This window comes from Amblyomma maculatum, chromosome 11 (genome assembly GCF_055883805.1).
Source record: "Amblyomma maculatum isolate TAMU_Amacu chromosome 11, ASM5588380v1, whole genome shotgun sequence".
In the NCBI taxonomy this organism is placed as follows: domain Eukaryota; kingdom Metazoa; phylum Arthropoda; class Arachnida; order Ixodida; family Ixodidae; genus Amblyomma; species Amblyomma maculatum.
The window spans coordinates 150,711,854-150,737,931 of NC_139354.1; the positions used below are offsets into that span (position 1 = coordinate 150,711,854).

Genomic DNA, 26,078 nt, shown 5'->3' on the forward strand with positions numbered 1-26,078 from the left:
GTTCTTCACTGTTAAGACTCATAAACCGAACTCGCCTTTCAGATGTATTGTGTCTGAACGTGATGCGTGGCAGCATCAGATCAGCCGGTATCTTCTTAAACATTTAAAAGGTTTGGAGGTTCATGATCCCTTTGCTACTAAGAATTCTTTTGAAGTGATCAATTTTTTAAAAGATCAAACCAATCTTGGGTACTTTTTTTCTATTGATGTAGAGGATTTGTTTTATTCGGTGCCACATTTAGAATTGTTTGAATCGGTGCGGGAATGCATTGAAAGTAATGGGACTATAGACTTTCAGAACTCTGCTGGTGTCAATGTGGACAATTTTCTAGCCCTACTTCAGTTTTACCTTAAGTCCACTGTTGTATCGTTTGGGTCTGATTTGTATGTGCAGAGAAGGGGCATTTGTATAGGGTCATGTGTTGCCCCAGTTCTATGTAACATCTTTTTATCCTGTGTTGACAGAGCAATTTATACAGCCCTTAATGGATCAGGTTTTAAAATATTTAGATATGTTGACGATTTCTTAGTCATTGTGGATAAGGGCGCTGCAGTGAGTCAAAGTGCGGAAAGTGTGCTTTCTATTTTTAAGATACAAGGAAAAGGGCTTACGTTTACTCATGAGCTACCGGTGGACAACAAATTGCAGCTTCTTGATTTAAATATAAAAATTTGTAATGGCGAAGTGTGTTGGAAATATTTTCCCAGGGCTAAAAAAGAGCTACTTCCATATGGATCAGCCCATTCAAAGACTATAAAAAGAGGGATAGCTTCCCTTTGTTTGGAGTCGGCCTTGTTAAAATCATGTGTACATATGGCAGAGGAAAGCTTTAATAATCAATTACAAAGACTTGATGCGGCTGGTTTCCCGGGTATGATTATATGTGGGGTGGCAGAGTCTTTGCTTCAAAAAATGAAAGGGAAAAAAAGATCGCCAGATATGTTGAGGAATAAACGACCACAAGTGATCCCTTATATACATAGAGTTGCACACGGCCTGAAAAAGGTGGCTAGTAGGTTTGAGGTGCCAGTTGTGTTTTCTGCCCCCAATAAACTGGGTGGGTTATGTGCAATAATAGGGAGAAAAAACAAAGGGCAATGCGATAAGAAGCATGTTAAGAGTTTTATTGGATGTCGGGTGGGGGTGATTTATGAGGTTCCTCTGACGTGCGGTAATCTATATATTGGGCAAACAGGAAGATGTATTAATGATAGAATGAGGGAACATGAGAAGTCCATAGAAAATGGCAAAGGGTTAAATTTAGCCTTGCACTGCCAAAAGTGCAAGTGTGAGCCGTTGTTTAGTAGGTTAAACATATTAGGCAAGAGTCGGGATAAGATTGCACGCGAAATTTTAGAGGCGTATTGGATACAGAAGAAGAATGAAAGATGCATTAGTGAAGCTTCGTTGAGTTTACGTAGAAAAGAATTTAATTTTATTGAGCAATTCTCTTGAGTTATGCAAAGAATGAGATTATTATCGGGCCTCAAGCTGTTATTCTTGGCCTAAAGTTGTTATTCTTGGACTCATCTTACGTTTTTGGGGCCATGGGAGTTTGCAGAATTTTTTCCCCCTTAAGTACATGGGTCTCATGGCTTCTTAGATGTCGGCAAGATATAGTTCCTCAATAGATAGGGACTACTTAAGTTATGGTGTGTAGATGGACATGTCCTACTGTATTTGCTGTATTTGTGTGGTGGTGTTTTTAGTGTATGATTTGTGACTATGTGGTGATATTTACCTGTCCAGTGTGGTAGGAGTTACTGGGCAATGCAGTGGTGTGGATTTACAAGACAGTATAGAATTTGTGACTGTCATGTTTGGTCGATGTTTTTTGGGCTGAGAGGAAGAAAGTGTCACTTTCCCCTTGGTAAAGAAGAGAAAGAATAGAAGAAAAGAAAGAAGAGATTGGTCACCGCCATGTTTGGACAAAGTTATGGTGTGCGAGGAAGAGTGTGACATTTTCCCCTTGGCAAAGAAGAGGGAGATGAGAACAAGAAGAAGTTGAGACGTGCCTGAGTGTAGAAGAGGAAGTGTTTTCCGGTTCTTCTTACAGTTGGTAGTGTGCGCGTGTGTTGTGGATCTTCTCCTGTGTTTGTCTTTGTTTGCGCCACATATCTGAATACGAAGCGAGAATCTACTGTGCTCGACTTTTGTTTTGTGTTTTCTATCTCTGTCGATGACAGCGTCCATTTCTTATTCTCCTCCTAGTTCTCCACTTCCTTCTATGGCATAATTACTCTGCTCTCGCATGTTTCTTTTCTGGCTGCTTCCACCTCTCGCCTAAGAAAGACTTCAGTCACGAAATAGCTCAGGTTAACGGTTCGCTTAGCAAAATGTGTGCCCGAAATTCCACACCAGCTTTGCGAGAAGAGAATCTCAACTGCGTAGCCCATTCCGATAGGCATGAGCTGGACTGCAATAATGGAGTACCACACTGCAGGCGTCCGCCGGAACCACTTCGGGTGATGTCGTCGCTGCGGCCCCTGCTCCTTCGCCCATCCAACGCGGGGGCATCGAGGAGCCGTTCAGCTCGCTCTACGTGACTGCCGAGGATACCACGCTGGGGGAGGATCATCGCAGCCCCTTCCGACAGCGCATGCTCGAGTGCTCAGTGACGCCCGAGGGAAACCTGCACATTCTGTGAGTGCGTGAACTGAGGTGCTCGCGCAGCCGCCAGCGTTGAACTTTACTGAAAATGAGGGCGGATAGCTTGCAGGCACAATCTGAAGAGCAAGAAATGTACAATGAATTCGAGACTATGCTTATAGATAGCGTCTTAAGCAATCTTAAATAAAACATGGACAGGGTGAAGGAGAACATTCGGTGTGTCCGGGAGTATAACTGGCACACTTGCAACTGAAAAAAGTTTATTTTACTTTAAGCATATATGGGAAATTCATTTGTGAACACAGCACACAGCGAGAAATGAATAGGTGACGCAGCTTTTTCCTGCAAAGCGCAGAGAAGGAACACTACTGCGTTTGCAGAAGTCTTTAGGGGGTCAGGAGCTGTGCTCTCGGAGGGAGAAGTGCTGACTCCAAGAGTACAGCGGAAATCGTTTCGTGTTCTGGAAGGGAAGCAAACGCTACGCTATCTCATATTGTGACAGAAAATGTGTAATGAGTCATAGGTGCCTAGGTAATCGAATTTCAAAGGAAATAAATTGATTGAATGACTCCTGTGGAATAATTAAGGCTTTACGGTCATGTTGAGATGATGCAGAGAGCTGCACTCACACTAGACGTCCTTTATATAGATCATACGTAAGAAGTCCTGTCACCATGCACACTATCTCACAAGGAGTTCTCTGCCGGTGTTTGTGGCTACTCAGCGGTGCGCAGTACAGTCGCAGCCATGGTGTAAGAATAGAAGGGTGTCTCAACGAGTGCTCCGCACGTTGCAGAGAAACCCTCGCTGTTCCCGGCACTCCGAGAAATGGCACCACACGATTGTTAGTGCTTTTGGAGCTGGAAACGTGAAAGTAAATTGAGGCGGAATGTGAACAATTAATTTAGTATAAAGATTAGCTAAAATGTCTACATAATAAAAAATTAGGACGCATATTTTCCTATACTTCTTAGTGTTTACCAGCAATTCTCGTGACCTTCAGGCTTTTCAGCGCGTGAGAAACATTGAAAATTCCTACAATTCGTTTGCCCCAGGCCTATAAGAGTTGATGCCTCGGTCATCCGTAATTTATCAACCCTTTGATCCGAAAAAAAAAACATTCAGGAAATTATACACATGATTCCCTGAATGTTTTTTTTTCGGTGAAAACCGTAACTGGTCCTACTGGTTTATGGAACCATTCCCAGTTGGTTTCCATTGAATTCCCCATTGGAACCAATGGGAACTCAGTTGGAACTCAATGGGTACCAACTGGTACCAGCTGGGAATTGTTCCATAAACCAGTATGACCAGCTACAAATTTACTTACCAGTTTCGTGCAGCTTGTCTGAGCAGTGGTGTGAACGGCGGCGAGAGATCGTAATTCTTTCGTTATGGCGGGCTGAGCTGAACAGAATTTGAGAGCTACTATAATCGTTATTACAGACAGTAAACACATTAAATTTCAAATGCTTCGCATAGTGTGAAACTGTCTCAAGCACGACAAAAAAGCGCGCGCAGGTCTGTTTTGTGAATCGGTCCACATGCTATACTGAAACTGTAGGTATATTGCACTCGTAATTAACCTCACGCAATTGATTGAACACAAATAACCAGCTTTATTGTGAAAGAGCAAGACACTCTAAAATTGGGGTCCCTCGGGAGTGAAAGAGCCTACGCAAGGCTTACAAGACAAACAGCAGATAAATTAGACGTCGAACATACATTTTTAGAAATGCTTCTGACTCCCCCTAGTTTGTTACGAATCGTTGGCAGCCCCACCAAGAGCTCGAAGGCAAAACATTCGGCGACGCTTGAAACAAGCAGCTGATGCAGCGCGATGTGCCGTCCAAGGAAGATATTTCCTTCGTAGACGTACGGGTCATCCTTTTCGACGCATCCTCAAGAGGATGCGTCGAAAGACTACAACGTTTCTTCGGCCCGGAATCTTGTGCCTCTCAGAAGGCCTTTTCCTTTCTTTCTCGGCTTTCGGCAGAGAAGTCAGGAAACTTTGTTGGCAGTGCATCTTTTGGAAGACACGGTCGATGCGGTGATTTACAATTTGATGGCGCTTGTATAGCTTCCCATGATTTTGACGCAAGAGGAGGCTCCCAATGCTTCTCACATAAAACGTCCGAAAGCTGGAGCAAACGGTCCTTACGTGCGATGCCATTGCTTCAAACCTTCAAACATTTTTCGTTCTTTGGTGCCGAACACATCGAGAACTTTTCTTTGCCCAACTTGTAGTGATTATGAGGCAACGGATCAAGAAACACACAGACAGGAAGAGGGACAAGACTGTTCCTCTCAGCGCTTGTCCCTCTTCCTGTCTGTGTGTTTCTTGGTGCGCTGCCTCATAATCATGGCATACCAACTAGCCCAATTATCCGCTTTACCCAACTTGTAGCCTGCGGTGTCTGCGTCGCGGCTCGTAGGCAAGCAGCGGAACTGTGAGACTTATTGTGCAACATTCAAAGCACAGGACCAGCGGCGCCGTTTGATACAACCTTCTACTCTTACACCGTGGTCGCAGCATTGTCTAAGGACAGTTTCAGGTGGTTGCGGAAGCAGTTACACTATGGGTAAAAAGTGAGCGAATCATACTTTCTGACGATCACGAAGAGTAAAATAAGCATTTGTTAAGCATTTAAGATCTTTTTCTTTTTGTTTCGCATAGTTCAGTTAAGTGACTCATTTCCTGCAGGGGCAAGAATTTTGGAATTAATCACATTTACCTCCCTCACTTTCTGTTTAGTTTAACGCAATGATTTTTTTTTCTAAGGCTGAAGAATATTAGAGAGATCTTTATTCCGTTTCTTGAATTGAATGTTCAGTTGAAGGGAAACATCCTTTTCCAAGTTCAAGAGTGTTGTGAGCAAATGGTAGCAGTCCTGTTTGAATGTTTATTTTTGGTTTCATTGAGGGAAAGGCTCCTTTACTCAAGGCTTAATTATGCTATAATTTTTTATTATGTTTCTCTATTTCTGTACTTATTTCAGAACGCCGCAGAAGCCTCAATAAAAATACCAGGAATCCTTAGCCATAGGATTAGTGGTCAACAAGGCTGTGAATTGTATGTACGTGAAAATAGATCCGGAAGAGAAGTCGCAAAGCGCTGTCATTTAAGCTGTGAAGTCATGACCCCTGAAATGAGATCTTAAGTGGGTCTCAATTTTTTTTTTGCATATTGTGAGCCGCGCTTCTGGCTTGTGAAACCAGCTTCACATGACACACTGTCTTCACCTTCGATTCGGCGCTGTGCTTTCAGATTGTTAAACGCTCAGGACGAACTCAGTGATGGATGTGCGTTTCTGACCACCTTTTAACCGTCAGCCATTAATATTTCAACTTCCAGTATGTGGCAGCGCAACACAATAGAGGTTATACAACATTATTCAGTGCTATGCAGGTGCTATAATTAAAGAAGTAATAATCAAGAAAGCAGCAATGAGCACGTCGCAATTAGAGCAGAGCGGAATTGCACGAGTCCAAAGATGCGCCGCGGATGGAAGCCATTAAAGCTGTCGTGTCATACCAATAAAGGCGTAGATTGCTTCTTAAAAACTCCTTTTTATTTAACGGAGCCAAAAACGCACAACTTCATTTCTCAGAAATATTTGTTAGGAAGTGAGTACGATCATTGCGCAAAAAGGTGGCATTCTCCTTCTATATGGGATGCTTTCCATTTTTAATCTCGTCTTGCACACACTGGCGACGCTGCAGGAAGTACCGCCAGAGGCTTCGTCGCTGTCTACTCATGGCGGTCATCTACGGCTCGACGCTGGCCTCGACAGCGCAGCTTCACTCGCCGGCGTACAGCGACTTGCTGGCTTTCCTCAGACGGTGAGAGGGCGTCCAGCCACTCGATGAAGACACCTCACAATAAATTATAGTGAGCCTTGTTAAAAAAAAATACCAGTAATGACTTGGAGGCATCTCATTCAGCTGCATGTGTGTTAAAGGTAAAAAACTGGATGGAGTCGGAAGGTTTATATTTATGCCATCATTAGGTGCATGAAGTAGTGCAGATTTGTTCAGAGACCTTTGGTTTGAAAATGTGTTCGTAACGCTCGGCGCCCTCTCTTGTAGCCTGGTTTTTTATTGCCTAATTCGGATGTCGATTAAGCTGCGCTGCCCAGCTTACTGAGTGCAGTGAACGAGAGATATGCCCCTGGGAAGACATTATGCAGGCAGTCTGCTTCGGTACACACTGTTCTAATTTCTCAGGTCACAGCGCGCAAAAGGCGTTTGCAGATGTCCTGTCTTTGTTTTCGTAGTTTATTGTTGCCTTTTACCGCAGTAGAACTCTATGCGCTATAGCTATCGGCAACTATAACAATAGGTGAATATTTGCAATTTTGCTACATATTTTCTGTGAATATATGTAGCACAGAGTAGCAGTAGTCTGCAATAGCCATTAAAAATTCAATAGCCATTGAAAAATTTGTACAGGCGCCGTACTTCGTAAAGAAGAGTGAACCGATCATAATACTGCGTGGTCCCACAATGGGTAAACTCCAGCACGAGAGTAGCAGTTGAGTGCAAACGTGACGTGCACCAACAGCTGACGCGCTTGGCGGTTCTCTCTCGGTGAATTTCAACATATTCACTAAGCAGGGCAGGCAATGTGCCTCTGCATGATAACAGTCACCTCGTCGGCATCCTTTCAAGAAGGCGGGGCTGAAAAGTATCGAGATAATGAAGTGGTTGAGAAGCTCGATTCAGCACCTCTGCGTACACGGCATGCCTAAAATAATGAATAAAATGAGAAGAAATTGATTTTTGATATTTGTCAACTAATATTTTTTTTTAATGCAATTGCAGTTGGCTGTGTATGCTTTGAACTCAAAGAGAGAAAATATGTGCCTAAGTGTAATGAAGTTGAATGGAGGGAGCGCTTTTTACATGCTTGATTATAGGTCTCAAGGGTGAATAATTACGTATTTTAGATAACGAATTTCATAGAACACAGTTTAACGTGTAGCAGTACGGCTGCGTGTACCTGTCTATGACGCTGCTAGCTTGGCGGCCCGGTGTTGGCTCGTGACTAGAACTGTACAGCGGAATGCACTTGCGAGTTAGTGCGCATGCCCTGTTTTAATCTACAGGTGTTTTGCTAGATAGTAATAACCTGGCAGTGACACCATATTTTGACCGTATAAGAGAAATAGGCGCAGAATGAAGTGAAATTAGCAACTTCTCAAGCTATTTGTTTGTGAACAGAAACTGGAATGACCTCTGAGAAAAGCTTGCAGCCAAGCGGTTCTTCATGGTGTCCATCTTCTTCTACTTCTCAGACTGCTCGCATATTCATACTTGGGAAACTCTTTTCGTTCGGCCGCCTCATTTCAGTCCATCATTACTCCGTTCCTCTGGAGCTTTTTTTACAGTGGCCTTGACATCGCTCTGTCGCATCCATGTCGAACATTTGACTGTTTCCCAGTAGCATCAATTTCCATGTCGGTCCTTACAATGCGGGACTTGTTCGTACTGGTACTCAGATGAAAACTTGGCACGAATTCTTCGAAATATTTTCGCTGAATACCTGCTACTATTACCACCCGTCATGGCACTCTAGATGTCACTTAAGAATTGTGTCGCGCCGGTGAGCTATGGGTTGAAAATAAACTCAGATGAAAAAACGCCACATATCAAAGTGTACAACATGTTCCTACAGTGACACGAAAGGGACAAAGCTGGGGTGTAAAATTTGCGGGCTTGTTTTTAGAGCGCAGTTCTTTGGCGCCCGTTCCTGCGTTTTGCGTCGTTTTCGGCGTCGGCGTTGCGCCTCGTAACCAGCCCCGCCACCCTCTGAGCCCCCCTCTTCCTCGGTGGCGGTGACCGCGCGTGTTCTCCGATTGCTGCGTGCGCTCCTGCCACCACCGTTCGCCGCTGCGTGTTTCTTATCTTTCTAGGATTTCTTATCTTTAGATGTACTGCATCTACCTGCAAGCACGTTCGGTACACCGCGTTTTATAGTTGCTTAGCTAAAATTATGACATGCAATTATAATAATGTGTTGTACTATTCCTTTAGATCTAGATTTACCAGTGCTTTGAAACCTTAGAAGTGTGCAAAATCATTGTATTTTAAGCTAGATGCTCTTGACCGCTCAGCTGATGTTGTTTACATATGTGCGTTTTCTTTCTGAACACTGTAGGAGGTAGAATGCCCAAGAACTGTATCATGGTCAACATCATACTGTAAATCAATGAAAACAGGAGGATTACCAAACACGTAAACATCTCTCTCAAGCATTTGATTTTCACATTAGTCGTAATATGAAAATGCAACTGCATGACATACAAGTTGCATTTTTAGCACTGCTGTATTCATTCTGCATGCTTCATACCCCAAGATGTATGTAACCGAGACTATACGGCCAAAAACCTATTCTAATGCTTGTCGGCTAGTAACGTAGCTATTCCGGCAGTCAGAGAGATATATCGGCTTGCCGAAGGTGCAGTCCATGCGAGAAAACCCCACTGATAAACAAAATTAACCAAGCAGTGTGTGGGACATTTTACGCCAATGACATGCAACTGTGGAAGCTCTCCATGTTTGAAATCCCACGCTTAATTTCCCAATATGACTGCTGCGTTATGTTGGCCAAAAAAGGGAAGTACTAAAACAAAAGCTTCGTCTTAATGTCATCTCTTGAAACCTCTTCCAATGAAAGATGGGAAGAGTCCGTAACTATTTTGCTGTTGTGTACTTTGTGCTTGGGGTATAATTGGACTGAAAGACTAGATATACTACATTCAGGCGTTTCCAGTAGGCACATAGGCTGTTAATGCATACATACTGAAATGTGGAAATGTATAACTTCCGCAATATATTCAATGTGTTCAAGGTAAAGGAGGCAAGTAAGAAAAGCCAAGCATAAAGTCAACTTGCCTTGTGGTTCTTCATTATGAAAACATCAAGTGAAAGCAAGGCATCAACGCTGAGCACAGCTTGCTACGGGCACCAAGAGAAACAGTCAGGCACAAGAAAATAGTGAAAGGTAAAGTGACTTGCCTTTATTATACAGCCATGAAAGAGCAAAGATTCTTGGAAATGGGAAACGGTTGTTTTTTACACCTCATTACTTTCTCAAGCAGAACTTTAGCAGCGCATTTTTTACAGTATATATAATTAACACGTCCAAACAAGGCTGGGAACGAGGAATAGTAAATGGTGATAAAAGACTTCAATAGACCCGCGCGCGTAATCGCAAGCTGTAAGAAAATTCAAAGTACAGAGCACAGAAATCTTGCCTCGGCAAGATTCATACTTCTTACCCTTACAGGCATAAAAGCTGCTATATAGGCCAGCCTCTGCCTACCTTGCAGAATTTCGTTCTTGTGGTAGCCAATGGCAAGCAGCGCCTTGTTTTCCATGTGAAGGACACTAAGTGAATGAAAATAACTCATAAACTTCATATATGCAGCACCTTGCATTGAATCACAAGTAGCTTATGTAGACATTCATTTAATTTTCGCATGTACATTTGGCAGCAACTAGGCCATTATAAAACTGCTTTGCTGAACAGCAAACTTTGGTTTTGTACCATGTGTCTCAGCTGCCAACTTTTCTACGTGCCATACAATGAAAGATGAAAACTAGCTGGACAATGTTAGCGCTGTCTTGAAGTGAAGATTGTCATGACTCTGACCCAGAGTATAGAAAAATGCTGTTAAATTTTATCCCTGCAACAGTATTTAACAGTCTGTCTTTCTACACAGGACAAGAGTAAATACCAAAGCACCATGTCTGCACAAGCAGGAAACTTTATCCATCTTGCTTGTACTTCTCCGCAATTTCTGCGTGCTCACGCTGATTGCTTCGCTGGTGAAAGCGTGTTTCGTTATCTGGAGTTAAATCAACAAGTAACCGCTTACTCTACAATGTATACACAACAGTATAAATCTTACAACTGCTAACGGTGACACGCTGTCTTAGACAGACAACGAGACCAACCATCGTGAAGCACTGGCCGTGGTTCGCAAAACTTGCATTTAGCAGAAATGGCCAGGGAGTAAATTGTTTAGTACTTATAATATCATATCACGCTGTACTGGCGGAGGCCAAACAATACAATTTGCAAACCTTTTGAAGGCGTGGAACGACCGCTCTCTGCTACCGACACCATGCGAAAACAGCTGTAGCGCATAGCCAAAGTCGCACGAGCGAGAACGTGGTGCTCATTGAAGAAATACTCGAAATAAAGCCTCGTATTCTATGTGCAGCGGATCACAACTCAGCTGTTTTCGCCGTTCACAACTTGACGGTACTCGGAACATCTTGTATTGCGTTCTAGTTGAGTTGCCGTAGTTGGAAGCCGAGCATAACATCAGATTCCCAGCAAATTGAGCCCAAATATCAAGAGAATAAAGGTAGAAACCGCACGCCTGCAAGCAAGGCCAGCAGGAACCAAACCACAGAAAAAAGTCATAATTCACGTGACAAAGTCTCGCCGTGACGCAATCTCCGGCAACTTGGACACCACCTTTTAAACAAAAAACAGCGCAACAACGGAGAGAAGAGAAGACGGGATCAGCGTTGATCCCGTCTGCTCTCTTGTCTCCGTTGTAGCGCTGTTTTTTGTCTATGTACCAACTCGCTCAACTCGCCGTTTTACAGAGGAGCTGCCAACTCGGGCCTCTCCTTTCATTCGGTAGGGGGGCATCAGAGTCGGCCTGACAGGACACTTTTAATCGCGTTTCCTCTAGGCCCCATAGGCACGTTCATATATGTCCTGGGTAAAGAGGGGCTTTATATATGTGGGCTGGTGGCCTATACTATCGCGTTATACCTTTAAAGACGGAGCTTAGTGTCCTCCAGAGTTTTTGCACTGCGTTTTTAATAGATAAAACACGCAGTATAGTACAAGCATATAAATATATTATCCCGGTTGGCCCAGCTGGAAACATATGTGCAACAATCACAAGGATAATTTTACCCACTATGAATCTTATCTTATTGATAATGAAGTCTAGGAGCCTTTAGGCTAGTACAACGATTGGAAGAATGTGCCTTTTTATCACGTATTATTCGGTAGCCTCTTCCAGAGCAACCGCTAAGGCAGTCAGTCTTCAACGTTACCTTTAGCCTTTTTGTTTTTCAAGCCAATGTCCCGACCTTTGTTGCCCTCATACATGCACACTAGGGGCACAATATCTGACAAGAGATCCGCGGTTCGGTAATCTTCCTTCCTGACAGTGCTTTCTATATAATACCCTCCTTTCTGGTGTGGCCCAAGAGCATCAGTTGTACTGCATGATAGCCATATTGTCGAAAAACATTCTGGCAAAGCAGAGTCGAGCGCATAAGAACGAATTTAAAGCTTCTTGACCGTCTACGGTGCATATGTTTTCCCTCAATGGGACAGAGGTTATTGCAGTATATAATAAAGTAGTCAAGCATCGTGGCACTAGGAAACTCATTTTAACTCGTATATTGCACGAATGAATCTCTGCGCAGTAGAAATCCTTCCACAGCAACTGGACAACTTTTCAGCTAACACTGCGTGGCCCACCACTCATGTGCACCCAAACACCGGTGGTGTCTATAAGCTAATGAAAATGTGCATGTAAAACAAGCTCTGACTTGTTGGCCGAGAAATATCTACCCTGCCAAAAAGGACGTCAGTTTTTCTTGCGCATTCTTTTTTCTTTTTAATTTGCTTTTTAACGTTACTTTTACGCGCAGAGAATATCCCGAGTACCACGTACTTGGGAGTTTCACGTTCATGTTCTACTCCATGCCGACGCTGATCGTCTGCTCTTTCTACTTGGGTTGCTACCTCCTTAGCAGAATAAGCAGCGAAAGGTGGGTGCAATTTGCAATTTATTTGAAGTTTGCAAATTTAGTTCGGTTCGCGTACTCAATCGTATCTGAGCTTCCAAGAGATGCGACCGCTCAATTAAACCTATAGACGCAGGACAGTCAAAAATTTATTTCGTGATTTGTTCCGGGTACATTTAAATAACTAAATTATCTTTTTTTGTGGTTTTGGATCGTTGCATAACTGCAACTGCTTGCGCTCGATTTCCAGTAAGCAGTGAAAACTCTGCAAAGTAGCTATTTCGTCTGTACAGAGATGGCACCTAAATGTGACTCAGCGCTTGAATGCGACTCAGCGTATATGAATGCAACTCAGCGCTTGAATATGAGCTTGTAGAGTCACAGATTCCACTGCAAAGGTGATATCACACAAAACGTTATGCCAATTGAACCTGAACAGACAATGAGAACTGTCGGCACTCATTTTCGTCAGTCTTGTTAGCGGTTTTGTGGCCCTGGTCCGATGCTTGGAGTATTTCGGGAATGATGCCTTGCTCAGAAGTCTGGAAATCCTTTACCTAGCACGGTTGGTAAAGTGAATCCTTTGGGCCGGCAGCGTCGTCGCCTTGAGTTATCTTTTAACATCTATAGATTTTTATTTGTTGGCAAGAATAGTAACATTTTTCGAGGTTACGAAGCAATTTTTTCTTAACCCTCCAACTAATTCGCGGTGGAAGGATTATGCGCTAACCTGTAGCATCCCACAGCCCAATCCTTCGAATCATTCACACCTCGATTCGTAAATTCTGAAATTCAATCTTTTGTCATTTGCCAGAATCTTGTTCTCTCGCGAACCTTTGTCAGTGTTGCTTTGGCTGTGACGCTTGCTTGAAAGTACCTGAAAGTAACTTTATGCCTCAACTGCCCAGCTTATAGTTTTTTTATGATTCTGAGATTTCGCTGTTTTTAGGGCCAAAATCCGTCAGGACGAACGGAAATTGGCTGCAGGGATTTTCGAAAACAGGCTCTCTATTCACGGTGCCTGGACGTGAGTAGATGTTTTTATTTTTATTTTCTCCTAAGATGAAAGCTGAACCGCGTTAAGCTCGAAAATATTGGCGATACTTGTTTTGTGAGCTTCAAATAGCATTATCTAACGGTGGTATGCTTTTAAACTTAAACTAATCAATAAACAGTGGAAATGCCTGGCTTTAATACAGTGAAATGTAATGAAAAAGATCGCCGTCAGACTCTATGACTTGCGTAACATTTTCATTTGGTTTGCCGTTATTTGCTTTGTTTACGTTCGCATATTTACTCTCAGGTTTTTATGTCCACTTCTTGAATATAACTGGCAAGATAGGCTCACCCTTTAAGCGTTGCTTGATGCGTAGTTCATTCTTATAGGGCACTCATCCGTTTTGCTTGATATTTTGTTTTTTGCACTTATCTTGCAAGTAGCGGTTGCAAGCGGTATAGTTTCAGAGAATTGACGTCCCGAATCGACTCTTGCTATGAAAGACGCTGTAATGGGCGGCTTAGAATTGTTTAGACAATTGCGATTCGTTAACGTACCCTAAATTATCACAAATATGGGCTGCTATGTGTTTCTTTCCAGCTGAACGCATCCGCCGCGGCTGGCAATAAACCCGCGTCGTCGTGCTAAGCAGTGGAGTTCCTGAACCGCTGAGCTAATTAACTCAGTGGGGCAGGTATCTCGACATTATTCATTAGGATTTCAAACTATCCTGGTTTAAAATACCTACTGTAAAATGCTGGCATAGTGGGAGGAGTTTAATTATCCATGAGAAGGTGTAAACAAACAACTAATGATATGTTCTTTTCAGTCTCTCCGACGCTACAATTGCAGCCTCACAATTTTAGGATGCCTGTGTCTTCACTAGGCAAAACTATAGGTGCAAAGAGGAATATATATTCCACTCAATGTAGTCTATTATTGATATGCTTTAAATCTAGGCGGCGTTCATCGGGAGAGTATAGCTCTGCACTGCGAAGGACCAAATAATGGGGCAGCGTGTCCTTATGTGCGAAACAAATTAAAACGCCACAGAAGGAAGTTTATGGAAGATCAACTCGCCGCTTTCTCTTCGCAGCTTCCGGGAATTGTCCGCTTTGGCGGTGGCTGTCGTTGCAGTGGTGATCGCTGCAATTCCCGGAGGTACCTGGACTTTCCTTTTTACAAAGAGGTCAGCAACAGTTGCCAATATTCATCCTTTTATATTTAGCGTTTTATGAATGAGCCGTATTTCATGACCTCTATTTACTATCTCCAAAAGCTCTAAAAGGCTGCGATGAACAAAAGGCGAATAAAGAGAGGGACATGAAGTTCAGAAAGTGCCTCAGCAATTCATTTGAGAGTCTATGTTCTTTATCGTCTACGTGCTTCACGGCCGGCGTTTTGCTGAAAACTTCGAACCTCTTTATGCCTAGGGTGGATCTAGCATTATTGCATTTCAAGGAAGATAGCCAAGATTGGTGCTGTTCAACCTATCTGAACGTAGTTAAAGAAGGCCAGTTTTGTAGGTCGTGTGCTGGGCTAATTTAAGCAGGGTTGTCCGTTTCAGCCTGACACTTGCGACAGAGTGAAAACGTCGTCGGCCCAGGTACCGCTCAATATTAGCTAGACTGAAGAATCGAGCCGCAGTTAAGCACTGTATATAACATTGATAAGTAGTTGCCATGTGGCGGCGAGGCGGAGGAGGAGTGCCTGGCGCAGCTGGGGGTCACATGATTGCGAGGCTGACGGCACTCGCCGTTCGGAAGTCCGGCGTGCCGAAGGAGCGAGCACGCGGCGCAGCTGTGTGGATAGTGGCGCATGCGCAGTGCCTAGCTTGCACAGATGAATTATCTTTGAGAATGAGAGCAGTATAGCTAAGGCTCTGAGAACGCAGTAGACGAAAAATTAATAATTTATTCCACACAGCCGCTGTCATCGCAGTATCTTGTTTCATTGGTATGTTTGCCTTCGCCTCCTGAATGCTGGTCGGTATCCCGGTGCGCATATACATAGACGCCCTGAACTGAGATTGGGCGCCTTAAAACCTGTTCAAAGAATTGGAGTAGCATCGTTTCAACTCGCGCTGAGCCGAGTAGAGCAGGCTCTTTCACGAGGAAAATAGTTTACAGCTGGCTTGTAAACGAAACGTGTTACTGTACATTGTGGCGGTCTCTAAGCACAGGGGAATGGCCGCACGGAAGCGGAGAAGAGAGCTATGAATAAAATGTTGAAGACGATGCCCGACCATAACAGGAGCGCGAAGAAAATTCAGTCGATGATACAAAACAACGAACTCGAGACAGAGAAAGCTGACCCTGTATCTCAGCTGCGCTGCCAGTGTATTGGTGAGCCGAACATATAGCGAACTCTTGATATATTTTTAGTCGGACATGGCTTATGGCATTAAGCGTTCAAATGTAACCCATGCTATAAGAGACGTTATAGTGGAGGGCACAGGGTAATTTCGACCAGATAGAGTCTTTGACGGGTGTTTGTATTGTGGACGATGCAATGGCAATGCTCGGTAAAGAGCCTGTCTTGGCCGAAATTAATCTTGAGCTTGATACTACGATTTCGTTCAAAACCTGTTAGTTTCGAATGTTCACTCCCATACACCATACTAAATGAAAAATGCCTCAATGGCTAACAATAAGTTTTACTCGTCAAAATACCGGCCACGGAGGTCTAATGTACAGTCTGCATTTTCATCGCAGGCTTTGTCTCCTTTTCTGTTACAGAATGCTTTCTGCAATTTGTTTTAGCTAGACCTGCTGACTAATATTGTTGGTGGCCGGTTATCTGGACTTCCATGTGACTCTACTCCTTGAACATGACTACAAGGATGTGGCAATAATTAATTTTCTAGGTAGTTTTTTTTTGTTACCAAACATCTCTAAGTGGAGTACTCAAAAGGATTCTATGAAACGCGCTTGCAATGTGAATGCTTCTGACGTTGTGTTGGCTTCACTTGAGAGGAAATTAAGTATACAAAGGGCCTATTAAAATCTATTTAATGTAAGAATAAAAAAGCTAACGAGCAATAAGCATGCCATATAGAGATGTGCACGGGCCGAAATTTTTAGCCAGCGTCCGGACCGGGCACGACGCTACATACCAGAGCCCGACCCAGCCCGACTCTGCCCGCCCCTGCCTGGCCCGGCACTCAGATTACAGGCCTTAGCCTAGCCCCGCCCATCATGTTGTGATTGCAGTTGAAGCGACGATATTGAGCCTGCCCCTGCCTGGCCCGGCACTCAGATTACAGGCCTTAGCCTAGCCCCGCCCATCATGTTGTGATTGCAGTTGAAGCGACGATATACAGAAGGAAATGATTTCAGGATGATAAATTTATATCAACGTTTGAAATGTTGAGTTCTCACGTTTGAAACACTTTAATTGCTTAATTTAGAGAGGCACAGCATATATATATATTTACTGCGCAAAAACAAAAAAGGTATGCATTGAATTGAGACAATTTCGGCGCTCCGGGATAGTGAGTCCGATAGCGCTGACGTTCCTTTTAGGGCTGGAGTATGTGGCTGGAATGACTAAAGCGTTTTAATAATAATAATACTAATAATAGTAATATAATAATAATAATAATTACTTCACAGGAAAGGAAAGGCGCAGTGTCTGGCACACTTGCTCAGTGGACGCCTGAACCGCTCCGTAAGGGATAGCAGAAAGGTGGACGTGAAAGTGGAAAGAGAGAGATGAGATGCCATACTGGAGGGTTACGGAGAAATTTCGACCCCATAGGGATCTTTACCGTGCACTGACATCGCACAGCACACGGACGCCTCTTCGTTTCGCCTCCATCGAAACGCAGCTTTCGGTGGTTGGGATCGAATCAGGATACTCCGACACAGTAATCGGGCTTCATAAGCACTGCACCACTGCGGCGTGGCTTCTTTGATAGGAAAGCAAGTTTTCGGTAAGCAGCTTGCTTGCTTCCCCAAAAATGCGCTAACTCTAAACCTAAACAAAGGGTTGATTTCGTGGCCAAGTACTCGATGAGCTCGCCTGATTCACCAGGTGTCTTTCACGTGAAATTTACACAAGAGGAAACTGTTGCGTCGCAGGTGCTTTGAGCTATGTCCCGCTTCAAACGAGGCTATGTCGAGGCAGGAGTGTGTCACAACAGAGCCGTTTGATAGGCGACAGCATGGTGCGAATCCCGGAAAGGATGCCTAAACATCAGCGTCGGTGTTACCCAAGTGGCGATGCGAAATTAGAAACTCTGCTTGGTTACAAACGATTGCCAGAGATCCATTCGCAGTTAGGAGGCGGGAAGGAAAAGCGGGTCGACGCCGAGAAAGAACTCGGAAGTTCTCGCATGGGGAGGACGCGGGAAAATGCTGTGCTTTTTAGACGCTAATAGCTCTATGGCCGTATTCGCGCTTACGCAAAGGTTGCATGTGATCGTGATCGGGGTGTTTGGTCTGGCCCACCCGAGACAGTTTTCCTTGGTCCGGGCTCGGCTCGAGCCAGAGAGAGACGGCTTCCGAGCGGCCCGAACCCGGCCCATGGGCTGGGCCGGGCCGGTTACGGGCTTTCGGGCTGGCCTGAGCCCGTGCACCGCTCTAATCCCATCAATCGCCTAAGCAAGCCAATATAATTAAGCTGCCTTCATTAGCACCGAACATAACGGCGATCGAAAACTGTGCACATCCTCTGCCCCCACAACTCTGCTAGCGCCGGCGCGAAAAAGAAAAAAAAAAGATGAAAACAGGTCGGTACGGTGCCTCATTCCGCTCCTTCGCGCCCGCGTAAGTTCGGAGTGTCGCATTAGCGAGGCACCCAGCAAGTGCCAATGACATAGGAATTTTTTGCGCACGGCGCATGCAGGAATGTGTCACCAAATGCGGTTGCGGGCAGTCGCCAGAAAGACATTTTCAAAATTACTTTTATCCTATAGTCTCCACGCAAAGCTTTCAAATTCGATTCGAAGCTTTCAAAACATGACTGGGAACACCACCTCTATGGATTTCTCGCATTATAATATTACCATAAGTTACGATTTGGAAGCCCTTTAAGTGTTATTCTTCGGCATGTGGTTTTAATGAGAATAGCGGTTCTTTTTCCCGGGATTTATGGTGGCGGGAACACAGTTCACTAATGCATTTAAGAAATGTCTTTTCTGATTGGCGAGTTAACGTCAAGTGGTGGATAACTTTGTACGCCTCCTTTGGTGCAGCCAGGTGACGCCAGAGACGTTGGTGCTGCTTTTGTCTATGGCGCTCTTCTCGCTTCCCTCCCAACCGGGCACACCTTCGGCCCCGCCGGTGCTTCCGTGGGCGGCCGCCAGGGCACGCTTTCCTTGGAGCTGCCTCGCACTGACCGCCTGCGGGCAAGTGCACGGCGCCTTCTTCGTGGTAGGGTGGCCAGTCTCACGTAGCACCTTTTATTTTACCGAGATATATTTAAGCACCTTGTTATGGAAATTCGATGTCGGCGTTGCAAGAGTGAGATCACGAGCATGCCACTAGCACTTGGCAGTTGGCCTGGTCTGGCACTAATTGGTCGGTGTGTAGGTTGATATCCTCAGATCTCGTGACGAAGGCTAGCTGGTTGAAACTGCAATCTCGGATAGATTCTTTTAAATGGAATAAAATCCTCCGTGGCATAGGGACCCTGAATCAGACACACTAGGCCTAAGCCACGCAGGCACTTTATTTGAAGTTTGTTAAACCAAGCCTTTTTATCCATGTCAAGTGGCCCGTGTATACAGTTAGATTCTAAATGAGTTTATGCGATATAATGGCGGCACAAAATAAGGCATTGATGGTCGAAAAAGTAGCAGAATGTATGTGAAGAAGAATCCGCTAGGGGAACTGCCAATGGTAAGCATTGACTCTGTTACATCAAGCTCTTGGCAGCTTATTTGCCACCTCTACCGAAAATAAAAATTAAATATGACTACCGTTGTAGCGCAGTTAGGCCAAATGCAAACTATGTCAGCTAGTGCCTCTGTTTTTACATTATAGGTTTCGGCTTCGGGTGGTAGATCTGATTAGTATACTGTAGTATCCTACCGAACTTTGTGAAAGACTGTCAGACGAAGATGTGAACCAACCAGTTTACGTGCCTTATGGATGTGAGTGAATGGCCAAGCAGTAGAGTGTAGGACACTGGATCCAAGTGCCCCGTTGGTTTGAATACCACGTCTATGTAGTGTAGCCCAAGTTGTCAGCCGTTGCCTTCCTGGTTTCAAATAGACATCTAGGAAAATCCTAAAGGGGGGCACTTAAGCACCGCCATTAACCTTATGACGCGACATCATTAATAGCTTCCGTTTGCCAGCTCTCCTTCACCCCTTCATGAATCTTGCTTTGGGCGTCCATTTACTTCGATGCGCCTCTATCAAGCCACGCGTGCCACAACATCATGATGTCTTAGATGCCACGTTCTCCATATATTTATTAGGCATCGGCATTGTAGGTAAAGCCACGGGCTTAGCTCTGGCAGTCGGCATGAGCGTGCACTAATTGGTCGTCCGATTGTGTGACGTCACGAGGGCATTTGACTTAATGGAGTTGGCATGGGCTGCCACATCGGACTTCCATATAAAAGTGAGAGGGTGAGACCGGAATTCAGCTTTCCATATCCCTCAAACCCCGAATCATACACGCTGCGCTAAACTACGCAAGCAAGTTTAGTATGGCTTGAATAAAGCGGGAAGTTGTACACATGTCGCGTTGTTTTTAATATGATGTGGTATGTTACGATGGTATGCTGATATGTGCTAGATTATTTTTATAGACACAGATAAAACATTGCTGCAAAGTGCTGTAAAGTGGCCGATCAACTTTCATAACCTTGAAGATTTAGTGTTCCCGAGCTCGTAAAATCTTTGTCGTATCCTATGCCCTATGCCCTATCACATATTATAGTATGTTACGACAGTATGCTGAGTTTGTGTGACCCCAGTTTCACCGATTTCGCTTATGCATGCCTGAGACCAACAATCCAGGTAATGGTGATTGTGGTAGCGTGTCCGGTTCTTTATATACAAATCCAAAAAAAAGTTAGATTCCGATTACTCTGCCCCTCCCCATCTTGATCGCGAAGCCCGAAGTGGCAGGTGGTATGCCATGTGGCGCAACCACACCGGCGAAAAGAAGCCTGTGGTGGTGTTGTCGCTCATCGAAGGCAGGCATCACGCACAACATTCACACGAAAGCCCATTTATAAAATAGATGAAAAATACTTTGGCAGGCAAAATATAGATTTTAGTAACTTGACTGTCATTGATGCTGCACCGACGCTTAACATTCTTTTGGGTCATACAGTCATTCGGAGGAAGTCGATATACAATACGAACAGCAAGAAGGCGGTGAAGCGGCTCGTCTAGTTTGTTCTTGTGGCTCCAGGAACCCGGTACTAAATTCTGAACGCTCTATCAATGGAATCTATACATGTTCCTACACTTTCACACTGCAACTTCGCCTTCGTTTCACTGTTGCCTTTATTTTTCTCCCGAAGGAGGCTATGTGGCCCTCATCAGGGAGCATTGTTACCATCGAAAAAGAGAAGCAGTTGGGTCTCTAAAAGCTTAGAAAGCCGTCTGTGGATTTTTCTTTCTCTATCCCTGATTTCCCGTTTGTATTGCAAAGAGAATCCTCCTCGTGGGCGTTTTCTACTACAATAAGCTCATCCACTGCGTCATCGCAGGCCGACACTCTAGGTGTTGAATAGGGAATAAATAGCTCAAAGTGGGTAGGAACGACAGTGACGCAATGAAATGATCCGGAGCAGTGCGAATTCGTTGCAACAGTGAAAAACAACATGTGCAAACGACGAAATAGAATTGTGCATTAACAGCGCAAAATACACATAGACCAAGAAAAAGACGAGACACACGAACCAAAGCTGGTTCGTGTGTCTCGTCTCTTTTTTGGTCTGTGTGCATTTTGCGCTGTTAATCCACCATTATGAAGCAGCACCAATTAGCCCAATCTGCAGTTCTACGAAAACAGAGGGCGTTCAAATGGCACATTGCGAAGTAGCACAAAAATATGGCTCTAGTGGAATGATCGGATGTACTTTATTTCCTTCAACAGGAAACGCACCATTGGGTAAGCAAGGAGTGTTTTTGCATAATTAGTGGCAAAGTATTTCGAGATGTCTGCCACGAGAATCGGAACGCTTCTGAAGGTTGAGTAGTGCTTGGAGATTTTCTAATTGTGAGGTGAAAGTCTTACTTGGCTAAAGAATGGTGTGAACGGAAGTGTCGGCCAGATGTGCCGGCAGCGTGTGCCGACAAAAATGTCCGCACGAACTGGCACCTAAATAAAAAAAATGCCTCCGCCGCGACTCGAGTCACTATCTCCTCGATATCCAGCCGAGCGCGCAAACTATTACCCACGCCGGACTTGTGAGAAACAGGTTGTAATTCTCCTTTCCTAACGTGAGAATGATAGTAGCGATGTCGATGCAGTTAGTGATAATGGATTCGGATATGTGGCTTCCCTTTTGTAACGGGTAGTCCTTACGAAAAAGCTTGATGATCGTAGCGATAACAATGACAGTGCCTTTAGTTGATAATGATAAGAATGATAAGAGCGATAGTGATGATGATAGTAGCGACGGCAACGACAATGCACTTAGGGAAAACATTCCTCTAAAGTGGTCTTCAGCATGGTCGTTCTTATGCCGACTTAAGCGCAGAGTAGTTTTTGTTTCGATGCTGCTGATTATCCCACACAATGAGGAACTGATGATTCTTTTGTTTCTTCAGTGATAGTTTGTAACATGTTTATGATCAGTGCCACCAAATTAGATTACTTTGCCGCTAATATTGTGTTTCTTTTTATCACCGCTTTCATCGACGCCTACAAGTGTTTTCCCACGACTCTTTAGACATGTTGTTGGATTCTGCCTGCCAAGAGTAGGAGTTGCAAGAATTTCGTGTTTGACCTTTTATTTTATTGTTACTCATTAGCATGAACTGATACGTTCTTTTTATTATACCATACATGCCATCCTTGGCCTTTCGATTGATATATATTATTGAGGACAAGAGCTCTATACTTCATGGCACTGAGCGCTGATTTCTCTTGTTTTGTTATAATAACGCCTTTCTTATGACTTGTATACATGCCGCCGTAAAAAAAAAAAAACAGTAACAAAGGGTGAGTTTCATATTTCAAGTCAGAGATTGCAGAGAGGTCCAGGTATGATAGCTAAGAGGGGCGAAATGGTGAACGTAGCTTCTTGACAGCCTAAATATTGGCTATAAACGTTATAAAAAGACGCCAATTAAAAACAACTTACAAACAACTGTTCAAATCAAAGAAAACTTTTCGGCGCCATATTTGTTGGCTTAAACACAAAATTACTTCATAGGCTTTGACCTGTTTGAATAGAGATGCAAACATTTTCACTCTATCGACCCAGACATTATTCTTGTGACATAACTCGAGGGACGGCTATAGAAGATACATTAATACACTGCTCCACTATTTCTGGATCTGTCTCACCAGCGTTCGGGCATGCACAACGTGTTGATATCGTGGGTGAAAGGGGCTGGCTCACAGCACTCCCTGGGTTTCCTGTCCATGCTGGTCTTGCTGTCTATACTGACTGCAGAGCTGACGAACAAGGACAAAAGCATCGCATTCCTCCTGCCCACGCTTGACGCCATTGTGAGTGCCTTTGACTGCATACTGCAGCTGCGCTGCAGGCCTGCACGCCAGTGTGCACGGCGCATTTCAGTGCTTGCGCGCTGTAGAAAAGCGGGCACAGATATATGATTAACTGATAATGAAGGAGTCGCGCATCGCAGTAAGTAGAAACTGATTTTGTGTAATATGCTGCTGAATGTTACCGAATAAAGAAAGTGTCCAGCTTATGACAAAGTCGCCACATAATATGCTCAGAGCCGATTGATAGTGTTTAGCAGTTCACACAAAAAATGTCATCGCATATTCGTCGAGGCAAGCAACGGCACAAACTTAGCACAAATGTAAGGAAATGATGTCAGGTGAGGGATATGCACAGTACCTGATCGGAAGTGTAACATGTAGGTGCCGTGAAAACAAAATTAAAAGGAGCAGGTAATGTTTGCTAGAATTAGCATCTGATAACGAAAGTGTAGTTGCCGTCGCACAGTGAAGGCTGGGAATAAAGCCACTTTCGTGGTGCTTGCCCGCAATTTGTTCATTCATCAAGCTTCTTCATTTTCGCAATATGTTGCTTGATTCCACAGGAATGGCCTATAATGTTCCAGCCGACTGGTCAGGCCACCCTACCGAAATTGTTTGATAAGGCGATACTGCAAGAAAGACGCATAACGTTCTGCTCAGGTCCGCGTCCAGAGGGAGAACCCCTTGAAGCTGATGCTGCCCGTGTCTCGCCTGGCTGCTGCCACCTTCTCTATCTCGACGTCATCGCAGAACAACGCTGTGCTCAGAGACTACGGGGGACTGGCGGCTCTCGACATGGTTCGTGCGAATCAAAGTTCTTCTTTCGTCGCATGCTTTGCCTTCTGCACTCATCCTTCAGCTATTTCGCAGCTTTGTCTCATTCCGCTTTTGGAGCTCTCTTATTTAGAGATAAGTACTGCGGTGACATTGATACACTCCTAGGCATGTCCTATTGAGTATTCATAAAACTGCTTTGATACTTTGTGCGCACCCCTAATGCGTAAACCAGTAACGTTATCAGATTACAAAAACGCGGTCAACAACAGACAACAACAGGTACTGTTAAAAATAGCAGAGTAGTAAATAATGTCACTTTAAAGTGAAAAAATACTTTGTGGAAACGTGCCTCATATGTACCTGTGTTGCGCAAACTGAGAGTTATCCTGGGTCGACGGAACATAAGCGCAAATCCGCATCAATGACAAATATGGAAAGCGCCGAACGCTCATAGCCACAGCCCAAGTTTCTGAGAACTGCGCACGACTAGAAAACACTGGGGGTTCATCTCCTGCCATCAGTTATACCCGTCAATTCGAACATCTCTAAAAAAGACTCTGATGCATTATCTAATACTTCTGCGTGTCGCAGATGACCATCGGAGTTCACCTTTTAAACTACCTCGAATTTATCTTAACTCTTCCATGCTCCGTGAGTCATTTAGTTTGAAAAGAAAATGTTGAGAGCTCAAAACAGCGAAGTATTTCGCTTTACAACTGAAAACAATAATGCTATAATTTTTCTAGCATGCGCACAATTCAAGAAGCGTAGCTTGTTGGGCCAGTTGGTGCATAGTTGAAGGTGAAAGCCAGCGTAAAGGGGACGCGTTAACAAGGAAGGCGTCGCCCTTGTGCACTCCTTCCTTGTTACCGCGTCCCATTTTCGCTGGTGTTCACCTTCAACTATGCAGAAATTTTCTTCGGACTGTCAAAATGTTTGAAACCTGTGTTTGTTTCTAGAATCATCTTTGAGGGAACTTTGCATTGCGAGTAAGACACGCTATTTGTGGGCCATGCAGACGCGTTAGTGCGGCTAGATTAAGAGGGGAATTGTATCTATGGCCTTTTAGATAACAGTGTGTTTGCTAATGTCTAATAATGTGATAAGGATGTCTCAGACATTAGAGGATAGAATACGTGATTAGTAATTAAGCGAATAGAAGCTCAGCGCGAAAAAGAATCCGCGAAGAAAGTTAGCAAAAGCAACTGTCCTTTTCGTATCATAGCATTGATGATACGGTGTTTCGGTGTTTGCAATTTACAAGGGCAAAGCATGCATGAAGGGGAACGCAGTGCTCCATGCACATCCTAGCTCTGCATCTGGCCTCGACATTCACTCAGTTGAAATCTACCAGAAGAGCATAAGCCATGAGGAGAGTGGAAGATTTTGTTATAGAGCCTCTTTCAGACAGCAGTTGAACAGCTCTTCCAGGGAAAAAGTGCTCACTTCATCTTTTTATCCTCTCCTCTTACGCGGAGACTGCCGTGCAGAACAACGCTTCGCTGATCATTGTGTAACTTGCTGTGGAATATATGATCGTGACGTGTACGTATTACTTGTCGCAGATGATCATCGGTGGTCAGCTGCACGTCGTGTTCGCAGTCGCCGAACTCATCAGCCTTTTGACCGTCGGCTACGCCATGTTCGATCTGGACTCTTTCCCCTACTGGGCGTTGCTTAACGCCACAAGAACCACTGGGCGCATATGAGAGGCAGGGCGGGGGGTTTACCTTCTATGAATGACAAGCTTCTAAATATTTTGTTACAAATACTTTAAAAGAGATAGCCGTTCATACGCTTCATATCATTAAAATGAGCCCAAGGCAGGGAAATGTCAAACGATGGCGCGCATGCATTGATACGTGTTAGTGACCTGGGCATGCATTCGGAGGCGCCCACTACAGTGAATCAGAGCTTTTGGAGCATACGAGACAGGGCCTCCGCTTCAAAAAGTGACTGGTTTTAATACGCACTTTCCGGGTGTCAGTGAACTGTCGTGCCATCCAGGAGCGGTCAATAGAAGCTTTCTGATATTGCCATCATTGCCTTTTGAATTTTGTTTTTTTTTTCTTCTTTTCCGACTTATTACCTCTATGGTTGTGTTGAAACAGTTTGCTACTGCAACTCTTCAACTTATTTTTATTTTCCCTGGTGTTTGAGCATTTATCAACAGTCTGAAAGTTTTCAACTTAGACGCAATTGCTAATGGCCGCGGGCGCTGCCACTATTCGCAAACACCCGAATTTTGACTAATCAC

General features: G+C 44.2%; 1 protein-coding gene across 1 annotated transcript in view; it reads left to right on the forward strand.

Annotated features, from left to right (window-relative positions):
* Positions 1-25,532, forward strand: part of LOC146175184 (Na(+)/citrate cotransporter-like) — a 75,928-nt gene extending 50,396 nt beyond the window's left edge. Inside the window, exons 6-14 of the mRNA XM_084585544.1 lie at positions 2,445-2,644; positions 6,335-6,454; positions 12,305-12,424; positions 13,350-13,427; positions 14,494-14,586; positions 18,595-18,772; positions 22,883-23,044; positions 23,705-23,842; positions 25,387-25,532. Of these exons, the coding sequence (XP_084441670.1) occupies positions 2,445-2,644; positions 6,335-6,454; positions 12,305-12,424; positions 13,350-13,427; positions 14,494-14,586; positions 18,595-18,772; positions 22,883-23,044; positions 23,705-23,842; positions 25,387-25,530 (1,233 nt within the window). The 3' untranslated portion in view covers positions 25,531-25,532. The remainder of the gene's footprint in view (positions 1-2,444; positions 2,645-6,334; positions 6,455-12,304; positions 12,425-13,349; positions 13,428-14,493; positions 14,587-18,594; positions 18,773-22,882; positions 23,045-23,704; positions 23,843-25,386) is intronic.
* The last annotated feature ends 546 nt before the right edge of the window (positions 25,533-26,078 follow it).